At 36.6% G+C, this 17,011-nt stretch overlaps 1 protein-coding gene across 4 annotated transcripts in view; it reads left to right on the forward strand.

Annotated features, from left to right (window-relative positions):
• Positions 1-13,028, forward strand: part of PTPN4 (protein tyrosine phosphatase non-receptor type 4) — a 219,801-nt gene extending 206,773 nt beyond the window's left edge. For 2 of the 4 annotated variants that reach the window (XM_023185205.2, XM_023185207.2), the window contains 4 exons: positions 420-548; positions 3,308-3,456; positions 3,798-3,933; positions 12,552-13,022. In XM_023185205.2, the coding sequence (XP_023040973.1) occupies positions 420-548; positions 3,308-3,456; positions 3,798-3,933; positions 12,552-12,638 (501 nt within the window). In that variant the 3' untranslated portion in view covers positions 12,639-13,022. Of the gene's footprint in view, positions 1-419; positions 549-3,307; positions 3,457-3,797; positions 3,934-12,551 lie in introns of all 4 variants that reach the window. The other 2 variants (XM_023185206.2, XM_031936405.1) reach the window with 2 other exon arrangements.
• Positions 13,029-17,011: the final 3,983 nt, after the last annotated feature.

The following is a 17,011-nucleotide window of genomic DNA, read 5'->3' on the forward strand; positions in this document are numbered from 1 at the left end:
ACCGAGGTGGGTGGATCACTAGGCAGGAGTTCGAGATCAGCCTGACCAATGTGGTGAAACCCCGTCTCTACTAAAAATACAAAATTAGCCAGGCTTGATGGTGCATGCCTGTAATCCCAGCTACTTGGGAGGCTGAGGCAGGAGAATCGCTTGAACCCAAGAGGCAGAGGTTACAGTGAGCCAAGATCCTGCCATTGCACTCTAGCCTGGGCAACAAGAGCAAAACTCCATCTCTAAGAAAACAAACAAACAAACAAAAACACTAGTCAGCAGATCTAGGTGAAGTTTATTAAATTATTATTGTAACTTTTCTGTGAGTTTGAAATTTATTAAAAATTAAAACATTTTTAAAAATAGGAGAACTTGAATCCGTATGTATATAATTTTATTTATTTTTTATTTATTTATATCAATATCAGGTTAAATGTCACCAATATTGGCCAGAACCCACAGGCAGTTCATCTTATGGATGCTACCAAGTTACCTGCCACTCTGAAGAAGGAAACACTGCCTATATCTTCAGGAAGATGACACTGTTTAACCAAGAGGTAAGAAGGCCGGATGTCTGTTTATTAGAACTGTTGTGTTCAAGGTAAAGACGGAAAGCTGAAAATGTTTTTAGTTTGAGTATTGGTTACTAGGAAATACTATAAAAATTATTGAATTATTTATCTGCTTTAATGGGGTACTTTGGAATTTTATTAAGAGTATTCTATTCTATTACATAATTAATGTTTTTCTTTAGTTTCTATGACTCAATATGAATGGTCAGTGAAAAAGTAGTCTAGTAAATAATACTTAGTACAGTTACTACTTTGCCTCTTCAGAATAGCTATTGAGATATGTTTCATTATAAAAAAACTTTTACTCCCAAGTAGTGTCAGTACGGTATTTGGGTGTGTCTGTGGAAATGGAAAAAACAATAGAAAGCTATTAAATTATTTTCCTTTTTTAAAAGCGTAGAGGAGAGCAACTTCACAGTCGCCTATGTATTAAGAAGGAAAAGGTTGTAACCAGGACCTTCTGACAGCAGATGGGGTGTAGATTTCTAATTGCCAGCTCTTAATTCTGCCTGAGTCAGTTCCCTTGGCTTCAATTGAAACTGATTAATAAATGATGGCTCAGTATCCCAGTTGGAAGATGTATGTGGAGAGCATCATGCTGCCAGTTCTGTAAGGCTGCTAGAGACAGTGCACCCTACTTTCTCTGCCTGCAGCTAGATATGCCCCTGCCAACTACTTTTGGTTTTGAAAGGGACTAAAAGAAGAAAATAACTGCTAGAGAAGAGCAAATAGCCCAAGCTATGAGTGCCCAGGACTATCCTATCAATGGTCAAGCCTTTGGAAATGAGAACTCCCCTCCAACCCCAAGAACATGATTAAAGGAAACCGGAGAGACAGAGCCTTACTTACTAAAAGGGAAGAAGCCAGAAGATGTGCTGATTTATAGAAAAGGAATCTGGCATTGAATGAAGCTAAAATTACAAGAATTTTTAAATTTCAATATTTTATGGGCTAGAGTCCATCAGAATGAATTTAGGGTTTGGGGACATACACTGTGTAGCTCATTGTCTAATGTAACAGGTCAAGCCAATACGACATTTCTTCGTTTTCTCAAATAGATAATGAAAGATGGGCTATGTATGTTTATATAAAATAATGTCTATCTTTAGCATAGTCTTTATTATACTCCACCTGTAGATTATCCATGACAGTTTTATGTACCATCGTGGCTTTTCTTTACACACCCTGAGTACATTAGAACTAAGACATGAGTTAGTTTCTAAAGTTTGAGCCAAACGTTATTGGGAAAATAAGTTTGTTCCCATAGATAAATACGTACATGGATGGATTAATGATAGCAGATATTACCTCAAGTCTTGAATACCTTTTACTTTTCAGGAAGCTCTCTTTAGTGTAAATGGCAATAACCATAGTTATAATCATAGTATTGAATGACTATAGCAACCGTTTATTGAGCATGTGGTGCCAAGTAGCTGATTGGGTGATTTACAGGTCCTCTCATGGAGTCTTTTTAGCATAAGACTGATGCTTTAAAGTATAGATGTTATTTCATTTTTCAGTTGAAGGAAATTATTTTCTGAAACATCGAATGCCGTAACTGGCAGAGTCAAGATTTGAACCAAGATGTATCTAAACCCAGTACTCTTACTGTCTCCATTATACCAACCTTCGCTCTCCAAAAAGAATTAATCTCACTGATTTGACTTTGTGTTTTTATTAACTCCAATTTTTAATATACATTTATCTTGAGATTTTATTCTTCTGATTTTCATAATTTCATCTGCATTGTATGAGGATTAGTTCAGCTTTGTTCACAAAAAATGTTTTTTACTTTACCATTTTTGCTCACCCAAGAATTCATTAGTTTTCTTTAAGCATTTCTCTGGTTCTTAATTTGTTTCTACCTATGTACTTGATTATCATTTTTAAAATACTTTACACATATAGAAATTGAGTTATAAAAAGAGTAATAATGTAATTAGCCAATACTTAAATGGATACAACTATTTCTATAAAATAGTTTATTTCCCTTTTGTTGAAATTTTGCATTCTAATGAGTTTATACATAACTTTTGGTGGAGAAGAGGAGTGGTTGGTTTTGCTTTCCTTCTAAAGTTCCAATGACATGAATATATTTTAAAGATAATGTCGTAGTACCAACAGGTTCATATTCCTGCTGTGCAATAACAGACCAATACACTGAGACAGCAGGGATGCAGCAGATAAAGAGTTTAATGATCACCGGGTACCGAGCAAGGAGATGGGAGGAGACCCTCAAATCATCTCCCTGAGGAGATGAGATCTGGGATGGGGTTTTGAAGGGGATGGTGGAGAGCAAGGGGCCGGGAAATTAAGGTCGTTGATTGGTGGGGATAAGGTGGATGAAATCATCAGGAGGTAGAAACTGCATTCTTTGGTGAGTTAGCTTATCTCAGGGTCCTTTAGACCAACTGAGTCAGTAGTTTCATTGGTCTGCAGGACCCAAAAGAACGTCTCAAAGGAGAAATTTAACGTTTCATAATGTCCCAAGTTGTTATCTGTAGAACAGTTAAGGGAACTATAATCTTGTAATGGGGTCTCTGGGATTGAGGCAGCAGGCACCACACAACTACGAGGAAGCGGGTCAGAGAACAGCTGGCCTAGTGATCAATGCTAAGTGTGCTGCAAGCTGTGTTTAGTTTTCTATCTCCCCCTCCCTTCTTTCCTGATTAATCTTATGAGGTTTATAGGGACAATTTAAATAATGCATACGTCAAGGTGCATAATTTTTCATTTGTTCTTAGAAAAATGAAAGCCGTCCACTCACTCAGATCCAGTACATAGCCTGGCCTGACCACGGAGTCCCGGATGATTCCAGTGATTTTCTGGATTTTGTTTGTCATGTACGAAACAAGAGGGCTGGCAAGGAAGAACCCGTTGTTGTCCATTGCAGGTACTCTGTTTTCCATCTCTTATGAATGTATAGATGAACAGCTATGTCATTTTTAAAAGAGAGTACATATTTTGTCCTTATGTTGTTATTGTCACTGTAATAATTAGAACTCCAACTAATGTGGTAGATGGAAGGTACAGAACATTTAATTAATATTAAATGAGTAAGTGCATTTTTTTTTCTGTTTTCAAAATATTCTGTATTTGGCTTCCTACTTTTATAATATAAAGTATTAAAATGGTATTGTTCTTCTATATTATAATTCAGTTCTATGCACAAAAGTCACAAATAGTGTAACAGAATAGTATCAGTAAGATCTTGCCTATATTTGTCTTTTTTAGTGCTGGAATTGGAAGAACTGGGGTTCTTATTACTATGGAAACAGCCATGTGTCTCATTGAATGCAATCAGCCAGTTTATCCACTAGATATTGTAAGAACAATGAGAGATCAACGAGCCATGATGATCCAAACACCTGTGAGTACTGCACTTCATGTACAAGTGTATATTCTTAACATGATGATTTTTGTTACCAATGTGTATTCTAAATCACATTTTTATCCTTTTTTATCTTTTCAATTCCTTGCCATGGTCAAATAACCTCTAGCACAGGGGTAAGCAAACTACTGCCCACTAGGCAAATCTGGCCTGTCACTTGTTTTTGTAAATAAAATTTTAGTGGAACACAGCCATGCTCATTTGTCTATGCCTACTTTGATATTATAGCTGCAGAGTTTAGAAGTTGCAACAGTACCATAAGGCCTGCTGTTTCTAAAATATTTAATATCTGGCCTTTCACAGAAAAAGTTTTGCTAACATGCAAGTTGCCTGGCATATTAAATCTTGAGTGTTTAAACAGGCGCAGAGGAACTTGTTTTGTATTATTTAGTCAAGTGGAATGCTGAGAATGATAGTATCCCTGAACTGGAGAATCTTGATAGACCTGCTTTCTGTGAAATAGCTGTGGTGAAATTGTTTTTCTTTTTACATAAGAACTTGCATTATAGCAGCCAGGCGTGGTGGCTCACGCCTGTAATCCCAGCACTTTCGGAGGCCATGTCGGGCAGATCACAAGGTCAGGAGATCGAGACCATCCTGGCTAACACGGTGAAACCCCATCTCTACTAAAAATACAAAAAAAATTAGCTGGGCGTGGTGGTGGGCAGCTGTAGTCCCAGCTACTTGGGAGGCTGAGGCAGGAGAATGGCGTGAACCCGGGAGGCGGAGCTTGCAGTGAGCCAAGATTGCGCCACTGTACTCCAGCCTGGGCAACGGAGCAAGACTTTCAAAAAAAAAAAAAAAAGAACTTACATTGCCACAGCAAAAATTACAGAAATTAAGGTACTTTTTAGTGTATTCTACACTGAGTGTTAATTATGCTTTGGGAGCCAAAAGAGGAATCATGGAATTTTAGTGTTAAAATTATCTTTTGTACTGATTCAGCCATTGTGAAATAATAGCATTGTTGGTGGAATAGGTTACCTGAAGGAAATCAACCTATGTGATCCAGTAAGTGCCTATAATTTTTTTGTTCTTGGTTTGTGAGGCAAGAGTCTGACTCTGTTGCCCAGGCTGGCATGCAGGGGTGTGATCATAACTCACTGCAGCCTCAGCCTCCCAAGCTTAACAGTCCTCCCACCTCTGCTGGGACCACTGGCATGAGCCACCACATTGGGCTGATTTTTTTATTTTTTGTAGAGAGGGGATCTCACTATGTTGCTTAGGCTGGTCTTGAACTCCTGGGTTCAAGCTGTCCTGCCACCTCAGTCTCCCAAAGTGTTGGGATTGCAGGCACGAGTCACCATGCCCAGCCTGGTTTCTAATTACAGAAAATTTCAAACATAGGCAATATAATGAATATCATGTTTATACTCAGATCCCACATTTGCCATATTGTTTCATCTGTATAGCTGTTCACTTTCCCTGTATTTGAAGCAAATCTTAGATATATCATTTTGTTCATAATATCTTAGTGTGTATCTCTAAAAGATAAGGATTGATTTTCCTTTTAAATAAAAACACAGTACCATTATCACGCCGAACTGTAATCAATTTCTTAATATTATCAAATTACCAGTATTTAAATTTCTAGTTGTTTCCTAAAAACCGTCCTTTTAAATTTATAACAGCTTTATTAAAATACAATTCACATACCATAAAATTCAGCCGCTTAAAGTGTACAATTCAGTGGGTTTTATGTATTACAGAGGCTTGCAACCATCGCTACTATATAATCTTTATTTATTTTTTTATTTTTTTGAGATAGAGTTTTGCTCTTGTCGCCCAGGCTGCAGTGCAATGGCATGATCTTGGCTCAGTGCAACCTCCGCCTTCCGGGTTCAAGCAATTCTCCTGCCTCAGCCTCCCGAGTAGCTGGGATTACAGGCACCCGCCACCATGCCCAGCTAATTTTTGTATTTTTAGTAGAGACAGGGTCTCTCCATGTTGGCCAGGCTGGTCTTGAACTCCTGACCTCAGGTGATCCACGCACCTTGGCCTCCCAAAGTGCTAGGATTACAGGCGTGAGCCACCACACCTGGCTATAAAATTTTTAAAACATCTTCATACTCACCCAAAAAAAATCCAAGCTCATTACCAATTATTCCCATTTCCCCTCATACCCTCTCTAACCTCCCCCAACCCCCAACCTCAAACCTAGGCAATCACCAGTCTACTTTCTTTCTCCATAGATTTGCCTATTCTGGACCTTTTATATGAATGAGATCATAGTTTGGTCTTTTCTAACTGGCTTCTTTTAGGTAGCATCTTTAAAGGTTTATCTGTACTGCAGGATGTATCATTAAAGTCATTCCTTTTTATTGTTCAATAATATTTCGTTATAAGGATTTTTGCCACATTTTGATCATCCGTTAATCTGTTGATGGACATTTATTTGGTTTGTATCCACTTTTTGGCTGTTATGAGTCATGCTGCCATGAATTTTTTTTTTTTTTTTTTTTTTTTTGAGACGGAGTCTTGCTCTGCCGCCCAGGCTGGAGTGTAGTGGCCGGATCTCAGCTCACTGCAAGCTCCGCCTCCCGGGTTCACGCCATTCTCCTGTCTCATCCTCCCGAGTAGCTGGGACTACAGGCGCCCGCCTCGTCGCCCGGCTAGTTTTTTGTATTTTTTCTATTAGAGACGGGGTTTCACCGTATTAGCCAGGGTGGTCTCGATCTCCTGACCTCGTGATCCGCCCGTCTCGGCCTCCCAAAGTGCTGGGATTACAGGCTTGAGCCACCGCGCCCGGCCGTGCTGCCATGAATTTTTATGTGAACATACGTTTTCATTTATCTTGGTTATACCCAGGAGTGGAGTTGCCAGGTCATGTTTTCATTCTGATTAACCTTTTGAGGAACTGCCAGATGTTTCCAAATTTTCTGTACCATTTTGCAGTTCCTCCAGCAGTGTATGAGGATTTTGTTTTCTTCACATCATCATCAACACATGTTACTCTCTATCCTGCTGGGTATGAAGTAGTATCTCATTGTGAATTTGTTTTGCATTTCCCTGATAACTAATTGTATTAGTCTGTTTTCACACTGCTGTAAATAAACACCTGAGACTGGGTAATTTATAAAGAAAAGACGCTTAATTGACTCACAGTGCCCCAGGCTGTACAGGAAGTGTGACTGGGAGGCCTCAGGAAACTTACAATCGTGGTGGAAGGCAAAGGGGAAGCAAGCATGTCTTCACATGGCCCGCAGGAGAGAGACAGAGAGAAAGAAGCAGGAGGTGCTGCCTACTTTCAGACAACCAGGTCTTGTAGAGAACTCTTATCACGAGAACAGAAAGGAGGAGGTCTGCCCCCATTATTCAGTCATCTCCCACAAGGCCTTTCCTCCAACACTGGGAATTACTATTTGACATGAGATTTGGGTGAGGACACAGCACTAGCTAAACCATATCACTAATGATGTTAAGCATCTTTTCATGTGATAATTAGCTATTTATTTGTATATATTTTTTGGAGAACTGTTCAAATCTTTTGCCTGTTTTTGAATTTGGCTGTCATTTTATTGTCGAGTTGTAAGTTTTTTTTTTATATTTTCTGGATAAAAGCTTCCGATCAGATCTTTGTTTTGCAAATATTTGCTTCCATTTTCTCTTTTTGTTTTCTTGATTATAATAGTTGATGCACAGAAGTTTTGAATTTGATGAAGTCTGGTTTATCTGTTTTTCCTTTATCACTTATGCTTTTGGTATCATAGATGAGAAATTATTACCTAACCCATCAATGAGTCTACAAGTTTTATAGTTTTAGCTCTCACATTTAAGACTGATCCATTTTGAGTTAATTATTGTGTGTGGTTTGAGGTAGGGTTCCAACTTAACTCTTGCATGTGGTTACCCACTTGTACGAGCACCATTTGTTAAAATGACTGTTCTTTCCTATTGAATTGTCTCAGGGCTCTTGTCAAAAATCAGTTGACCACAAATGTAAGGGCTTATTTCTAGACTTTTAATTCTATTCCATTGATCTGTATCTCTTCCTATGCTAGTACTACACTGTCATCATTAGTGTAGCTTTGTTGTAAAATTTAAAATCAAGAAATGTAAATCCGTAACTCTTTTTCATTTTCCGGCTTGATTTAGCTGTTCTGTGTCCCTTACATTTTTATATGAATTTTGAATAAGTTTATTCTTTCCGGAAAAACAAACAAACAAAAAAAGACGGCAGCCAGAATGTTCACAGGGATTGGGTTGAATCTCTAGATCAAATCGGGAAGTATTGTTCTAATAGTGATACTACATCTTTCAAAGCATGAACACAGGATGGTCTTTCTGTTTAGTTAGGTATTCTTTAATTTTAATTGTAGTTTTCAGCATGCAAGTCTTGCATTTATTTAAACTTATTTCTCAGTATTTTAGTATGTTTTGGTGCTATTGTAAATGGAATTGTTTACTTTATTAACCAATAGTTTTGTGTGTGAGAGAGTGAATTTCTTAAGATTTTGTATTGACAGGATCATGTCATCATGTCATTTGCAAATAGAGATAAATTACTTCTTTCCAGTCTAGATGCCTCTTTCCTTTGTCTTTGTCTTTCTTTTATAAGTATCCTGGATAGAACCTCCAGTACAATGTTGAATAGAAGTGATGAGACCAAAACACTTGTCTTCTTCCTAATCTTAGAGGGAAAGTTTTTAGATTTTCACTAATTATCATATTAGCCATGGATTGTTTATAAATGCCCTTTATCAAGTTGAAGAAGATCCCTTTGTTACTTGTTCATTGAGTGTTTTCATCCTGAAAGTGTGTTCAGTTTTGTTAAGTGCTTTTCCTGCATCTGAGATATCATGTGGTTTTTGGTCTTTTATTCTATTAAGGTGGTATATTACATTGATTTTTAGGTGTTAAGTTGACCTTGCATTCCTGAGATAAATCTCACTTGGACATAGTATGTAATGCTTTTTATATATTGCTTGATTTGGTTTGCTTGCATTTTCTTGAGATCTTATATCTATATTCTTACATAATAGGATTTTTAAAAAGATTTTAATTATAGCAAAATATACATAACATAAAATTTACCAGCTAAACCATTTTTAAGTATACAGTTTAGTAGTGTTAATTATACTTACATTTTTTTGCAACCAATTTGCAATTTCTTGCAAAACCAAAACTGTACCCATTAAAAAACTCCCATTTTTCTCCTCCCCTCAGCCCTTGGTAACCACCATTCTATTTTCTGTTTCTTTGAGTTTGACTACTCTAGATACTTTATGTAAGTAAATTCATGTATTTGTCTTTTTCTTACTGACTTATTTCACTTAGATTAATGACCTCAAGATTCATCAAAGTTGTAGCATAAGTCAGAATTTCTTTCCTTTCTAAGAGTGAACATACCACATTTTCTTTATTCATTTATCTATCTATCAGTGGACAGGGTTGCTTTTGCCTTTTGCCTATTGTGAATAATGCTGCTAAGAATATGGATGTATAAAGATCTCTTTGAGGCCCTGCTTTCATTTCTTTCAGGTATACACCTAGAAGAGGAATTCCTGGATCATAGAACACATGGGCTTTTGGTTTTGTTTTTATAATTTGTTTAAAATCAGAATTCAGGTATAGTCTGCACATTTTGATTGGTTTATATGTCTCTTAAATCTCTTTTAATTGAAAGCTTCCTCCTTCATATCTTGTCCTTTTTTTTTTTTTTTTGGTAATTTATTTGATAAACGAATCAGGTTATTTACAATGTATTTCCAACGGCGTGAATTTTGCCAGTTTACATCCTCAAGGTGGTGTTCTCTGTGTTTCCTTAAAGTGGTACATGTATGGCTTGAGCGTCTTAGGTCATATATTCTTTCTTCAAAAGCACACAATGTCTGATTGTCTTTCTTTTTGTGAAGTTAGCACCCTTGAGCAGTCAATCCCTGCATTCATTAATTCATTAGATTTGCAAAATAATGATATTCTAATTCTATCATTCTGTCTGTATTAGCTGGACTACTTCTTTAAAGAGAAACTTCGTATCTACTATTCGGTTAGCAAGTGGTATAGCATGTGTAGGGAAGGCAAGAAAAACATTTGATTCTTTCCATTTATCTACAAGCTTTCAATATAATGAATCATTTACTAGTTTCCTCCAAGGGTGATGGCTTAACTTTTGTTTGGGTATTATTTTGAAATCAAGGATTTAAACATAGTTGATGTGTTTCAACCCATTGTAGTTTTTTGGTTTTGGTTTTTGGGTTTTTTTTGAGACGAGTTTGCTCTTGGTGCCCAGGCTGGAGCGTAATCCATCTTGGCTCACTGCAACCTCCGCCTCCCAGGTTCAAGCAATTCTCCTACCTTAGCCTCCCGAGTAGCTGGGATTGCAGGCGCCCACAACCAGGCCCGGCTAATTTTGTTTTTAGTAAAGATGGGATTTCTCCCTGTTGGTCAGGCTGATCTTGAACTCTTGACCTCAGGTGATCCACCCACCTCGACCTCCCAAAGTGCCGGGATTACAGGGGTGAGCCACCGTGCCTGGCCTGTAGTTATTTTTCTTAATGACACCCAAATTGTCCAATTTTTGGCCAGTGGGAACCTGTTCAGCTTGGCTTCTGAGTCCTTTTGTCAAGACCCTGGTAACTTTGATAGCTTTGTTACTATCAGAAAATATGTCCAGGCTCAGCTTGTACACCTTGTGCCCCTGATTTAGAATCAGTAGTTTCTCCAAGAAGCGTGGTTCTGTGTATTGAGAAACTATTTTAGGCACCAACCTAAGGGCACTAAGGACTTTTATTTGCTTGGGTTAATTTTTGTCTCTCAAAATGTTAAATTGCACAACTAGGAAAATACATTTATCATAGGTTAATGCTTATGCTTCCAATACAAATTCAGGACCACAGTGTTTTTACTTAGCTTCTTTTATATCTTCTTTAACAAGAATACTGGTTCTCTACAATATTAGCAGTGAAAGACTTAGAATATCACAAATACTCCACATGACACAACTGTTTCAAAATAACAACACTACCACTATAAACAGCATGGCTAATAAAAAGAGTTTTCCTTTTTTTCACAGCTCTTTTTGCCCTTTGAGTATATTCTCCCACAGATATTCAGTCAAATTACTGAGTTGTTTATTTGTTTGTTTGTTTGCAGTATTTTTGAGACAAGAGTCTTGCTCTCTTTCCAGGCTGGTATGCAGTAGTGTGATCATCACTCATCGCAGCCTCAACCTCCTTGGCTCAAATGTTCCTCCCGTCTCCACCTCCCAAGTATCTTAGGACTACAGGCACATGCCACAGCACCCATTTAATTTTTTTTTTCTTTTTTTGTAGACACAGGGTCTTGCCATGTTGCCCATGCTGGTCTTGAATTCCTGACCACAAGTGATGCTCCCACCTTGGCCTACGGAAGTGCTTTTATTACAGGCACAAGCCACCATGGTCAGTCAAATTACTGTTTTAAAGTCCCTTTAGGGCTGGGTGCGGTGGCTCACACCTGTAATCCCAGCACTTTGAGAGGCCAACGCAGGCGGGGATCACCTGAGATCAGGAGTTCAAGACCAGCCTGGCCAACATGGTGAAACCCTGTCTCTATGAAAGTATAAAAATTAGCCGGGCATGATGGCAGGTGCCTGTAATCTCAGCTACTCCGGAGGCTGAGGCGGGAGAATCTCTTGAACCTGGGAGGCTGAGGTTGCAGTAAGTTGAGATTGTGCCATTGCACTCTAGCCTGGGTGACAGAGTGAGACTCTGTCTCAAAAGAAAATGTCCCTTCAAATAGCTCTCCTCTCTGTGGTTGTCATCAACTAGATACACACATTGATGAGTTTCATGATGTTGTCAATTCTTAGGGATTTAAAATTTTTTGTAATTATATGCTCTATTTACATTATTCCAAAGTATAAATCTAAAAAGAAGGAAGGTATATTTAATGAAGGCTAATCTCTGTCCCTCTCCTGCTCCCTTTTCCCTCCATCCCTTCATAAGAAACTGTTTTTAAAACAATCTATTCTTCCATTGCTTTTTTTTCTTGACACATACCGACATAGATATTTGTATTTTCCTCCCTTTCTTTTATAAAGGTAATATAATATATTACATGTATTTTACCTACCTTGCTTTTTTTTACTTAATAAAATAACCTACTCTATAGTTTGTAGACTTTTATCCCTTTTCTTCCCAACTAGCTAGTATTCCACTGTGAGAATGTACAGTAGTCACCTGGTCCCTATTGATGGCAATTAAATTGTTTCCACCTTTTGTGTTATAAATAGGCAATGAATAGCCTCGCTTGTGAATATGTGTTTTCAGTTTCTTTTTCTGGTTTATTTTTTGGATAGATTCTTAGAAGTGGGATTGCTGGGTTAAGAGGTAAATTAGGTTAATTTTGTTATATACTGCCAAATTCCCCTTTATAGAGGCTGCAGTATTTTAACATCCCTACCAACAACATGTAAGTGAGTTTTGCCAATAAAATATATTGCCAAACTTTATTTTTTAATCAGTCTAGACTGTTAGTGAAAAGTGGTATCTTTATGCAGTTTTATTTTTTACTTTTAAGTAAGCAAGCCAAATGAGATGTTTGTCTTTTTGGGGGGAAGAGGGCAGTTTTCTGACTTTTCTGATCAATTCTGTTTTTTATATTTTATTTTTCAGAGTCAATACAGATTTGTATGTGAAGCTATTTTGAAAGTTTATGAAGAAGGCTTTGTTAAACCCTTAACAACATCATCAAATAAATAAGAAAGCAGAAAAATCTGGGATATGTGTTGGAAAACTGCTTTCCCTTATGTTCACTGTGCCATAATGCTGCTCGCAGGAAATGGCATTTTACAAAAAAAAATGAAGAACTCAAAAAAACTTTGAAAACTTCAGCACTGTTGCACTTTATGTTTTAAAAAATGTCACTCTTTCAAAATCTATAACTCATGTATTTGAAGACTGTTTCATGCTTTGCTCCGAACAAATAGTAAATAACTGAGTATGTTCAGGGTAATTTATGAAATTTTGTAGTGGTGCCATGCAATCCCCTTTTGGTAGAATTGCCACAAACAAGGCTCAAAATTCTCATCATCTCTGTTATACACCTGTATCATGAAAGCAAAAAGAAGTAAACATCAGGAGTCAGCTCTGGTCTTTTGCAGTGGTTTGCGTACTTACTATACTGATTACCAGATTTTATTTTTAAAATATTAGCAATATCATTCTTAATATTAGCCAATACACTGCCTATGGATGCAGCACGTTTCTCCCTGCACACCCCTGTAGAGACCTGCCTGCTGCTCAGAAGAAGAAAGGTGGAATTTGCTGTTCCCAGGAAATGCTGCACATTGTCCATTTACCAGCATCTTATAGAAAATATAAATATGAATCTACAAATTCTCTTGGATTTAATAATGTAACTTATATTTATCATAAGGTTGGCTTATTCCAAATCATGTGATTTCACATACTTGATGTAAAAGAATGCATGCATTGTGTCTTAACCCCTTAAGTGCCTTGAGACGTCCTTGTATGTCTAACGAAAAGGCACTCATTTGACCCCACCAGGAGGTATATATGTATATTGTACATTCTTATATTTTTATGCATTTTGAATAAGTTCACATTTTAAAAAACAGCTATATTGAGTGTTATACAGTCAAAGAAGGGTAAGGAAATCCTGTTTCTTACTCAGTACTTGTGATTTGCTGTAAGAAGCAAAGATAATTTGTGTTCTACTGAGTGCGCACTGCTGCTATGGAATTGTTCAAAATCTGCACATTCCTTTACTTGAGGGACTGAGAGGTTACAGTTTAGCAGCTCAACTTTAAAAGATGCTTTATGCTTCAAATTTCGTATTTATTTCATCCCTAACTTTAGGAAGACATCTAACATGCACATTAATGTTAAACATATTGATACTCTAAGGTAAAGTTAGAGCAAATAATTGTGATTTATTCATATCCATAACTAAAATACTATTCTTTGGCACTCATTTCAGTTAATATCAAGCTTTGTTCGCATTGATATATTGATTGGGATTCTTCAAAGAATGAAACATTATTGACTTATTTCTTAAGTGTAAATCACTCAATACTAAAATGAGAGTTTTCTTGGTTTTTTTGTGTACAATTAAATTATTCCATTTTATGTATACTTATTAAGTTATAAGCATGTTAGTAAGGAGACTTTTGACTGTCCAGCCTAATGGAGGATCTGACTCCCATTAAGGATGTGGGAATTCCCATATTTTCCTCTTCAGGTTTTTTTAAGTCTACAGAGAGAGAGAACTTTAACATTGCCCAGTTTGATAAAAGTGAAAATTTGCTTACCTATTCAAATGTTATTTTACACAATTATGTGGATTGCGGTTTTAAAAGATGCATTTCCTAGCCGTTTCTGAATATTTCTGTAAGATCTTGATAAAGTTTAGAGTCAAATGGTAGATATTTTGGAAAGCCATTTAGTATGAGGGGAAAAGTACACATTTTAAATCTTCGGTATAGTCTAAATGATGTCGTTTCAAACATTCAAAACTCATAATAGTACATTTCAGGAAATTAAGCTTGTAAACATTAATAGCCAAGATACCAAATAAATTATAATATTAAAATATTTAAGTTTATTTAAAGAGAGAAGTAAACATAACCTTAAGTCGAAGAGAAATTCTCTTATCTATTTCCTGACTTCACAGTCAAAACAATATAAGATAGTAAAGTAATTTATAATCTATTTGATCATTCTGTTCTATAGACAGACAAATATAATGTAGGCTGCTATATGGCATGATAAATTAAAAACTGCGAAAGTAAAATTATGTTGGGGTCTACATATTAAATAACTGTTTTGGCAGTTTTTCACCTTAATTTTAAAATAAAATTTGTTCTATCTGTATGGACAGAATATGACAACCACAGACCAAAAGATACCGTTGTATAGATGTAAAGAGACAAAAGTCATGGTTGACATGTTCTTTAATTTAGGGCCTTGTTTATACTTGTGAGTTTAATAATTTCTTGGCAATGAGCACTGCTGCCTTTTTGAATCTTCAATGCCTGTCTTTAAATGCCAATCATTAGAAGTTTAGAATTACATTTAAATTTCTCACATATGAATTTTTCATCTGGGAACTACCCACTGTCATTATTTTTATGTGCAGAAAAGATCCTTTTTTAAAACCATATTTATTGGGATCTTATTTAAATTTGAACTTATCCGTTACAACTACTTAAAATGAATATGCTAATAGATAAGACTTTATCCATTACGTCTAGGAATGTTTTAACCTGTATATCAATCTAAATAGGTTTCTAGAAATAATTCTAGCTTTCACACACCGTGTAGTTCTAGACTCCATCCATATCAGTGTAACATTGTGTGATAAAATGCCAAATTTCTTGTATCTAAGCTACCCTCCCACTCTTCCAGCCACCCCTACCTCCCACCTTGACACCCTTAAGAAAGCAGTGCTGACTTTTATTCTGACAAGTGGAAATCAATAGTGGTTAATCAAGTGGATTTTGTAAATGCTAAGAAGTGTTTGTGAAAACCTTCCCTTTCTGAGTTAGGATCGTTTTTTCTTTTTTTTTTTTTTTTTTTTTTTTTTTTTTTGAGACAAGTGTCTTGCTCTGTCGCCAGGCTGGAGTGCAGTGGCCGGATCTCAGCTCACTGCAAGCTCCTCCTCCCGGGTTAAAGCCTTTCTTCTGCCTCAGCCTCCCGAGTAGCTGGGACTACAGGCGCCCGCCACCTCGCATGGCTAGTTTTTTGTATTTTTAAGTAGAGACGGGGTTTCACCGGGTTAGCCAGGGTGGTCTTGATCTCCTGACCTTGTGATCCGCCCGTCTCGGCCTCCCAAAGTGCAGGGATTACAGGCTTGAGCCACCGCGCCCGGCAGGATCGTTTTTTTATGTTCATTTCAGGTGTTTTATTGAGCATCTGATTTGTGTCAGCGCCACGTAAATACGATTAGGAGTATTTGGAATAGACTTTACATTCACCAGAAGATTGAGAGTATTTGTTAAACCAATGCATCCATTCAAAATAGAGGCAGGGTAAACAGCCTAAGAAATGATTTCCTTTCTACAGTCTGCTAGGAGAAAGAGGTGATAGGGGAATGGTTGATGATTTTAATCAAGAGTAAAGGGAACATTTATTATATGAAATCTGACTTCAGTTGTGGAAGGTATGTTAAGACATTAAGACAATTGCTGGAAGGTTTCAAATATGTGTACACACAGAGATACTTTTATGTGTTTGTTTATATGTATATTTCACAAAGGCTAATGCCCACAGAGGAAAATTAGTATTTTATCTTATAGGTTATCATCTGCTGGCAGGGTCTGATCAGGTCTAGAGTATTTAAGCAAAAGTCTCCTGTCTTCTGTCTCCACTAGAAGTACTGCAACTTGAGAGCTGAAAGGAACTCGAAAAATGTTATCCAGTTTTCACTTACCCCATTTTTATCGGCATTAGGAAACAGGGTCCAGCAATGATTATTGATTTAGCAGTCTGGTCTTACATGATCTGCTTTCTAATTATCTAGTATTCCTATATTATACTGGAACTTCAATAAATTATAACCTATGTGAATATCATAAATTCTTGTGAATTTTTGTCTGTTTCCAGTAGAGAAGCATACTCAGCCAGTGTTTTCACTTAATAACTATGATGACCTTAAAAGATGTCACTTAAGTTAGAAAATAAGCAGGTTTCAGAAGTGATTCTAATTAGGACCCCCACTCAGTTTGCTAGTCATGCCTGCCTGACAGAACATAAGCTTTTGTAAAGTATTTAGACTGATACACATGCAGTATGAAAACATTATAGACTGCAATTAGAAGACTAATTTTTTAAAAGCACTCAAAATGTAGAACTAAGATTTAGAATATATGTCCATTTATAATGAAATAATTTATGTTCATAATGTGAACATGTAAGAGAAGTAAATAAAGCATTACTTGTTTTATAATCTTATCAGGAAGAGAGAAGGAAACAGTTTATAACAATGTGCGATTTAATATCTGTATTTTGAACATTTAAAATACTCTGATGGTAAGGTTGCCAAAGTAATTTTGAATTCATAAAAGTTGTTTATACCACAATAATGTAGGATATGTTTACAGGCTCTTTTATTT

This window comes from Piliocolobus tephrosceles, chromosome 11 (assembly GCF_002776525.5).
Source record: "Piliocolobus tephrosceles isolate RC106 chromosome 11, ASM277652v3, whole genome shotgun sequence".
Taxonomy (NCBI): domain Eukaryota; kingdom Metazoa; phylum Chordata; class Mammalia; order Primates; family Cercopithecidae; genus Piliocolobus; species Piliocolobus tephrosceles.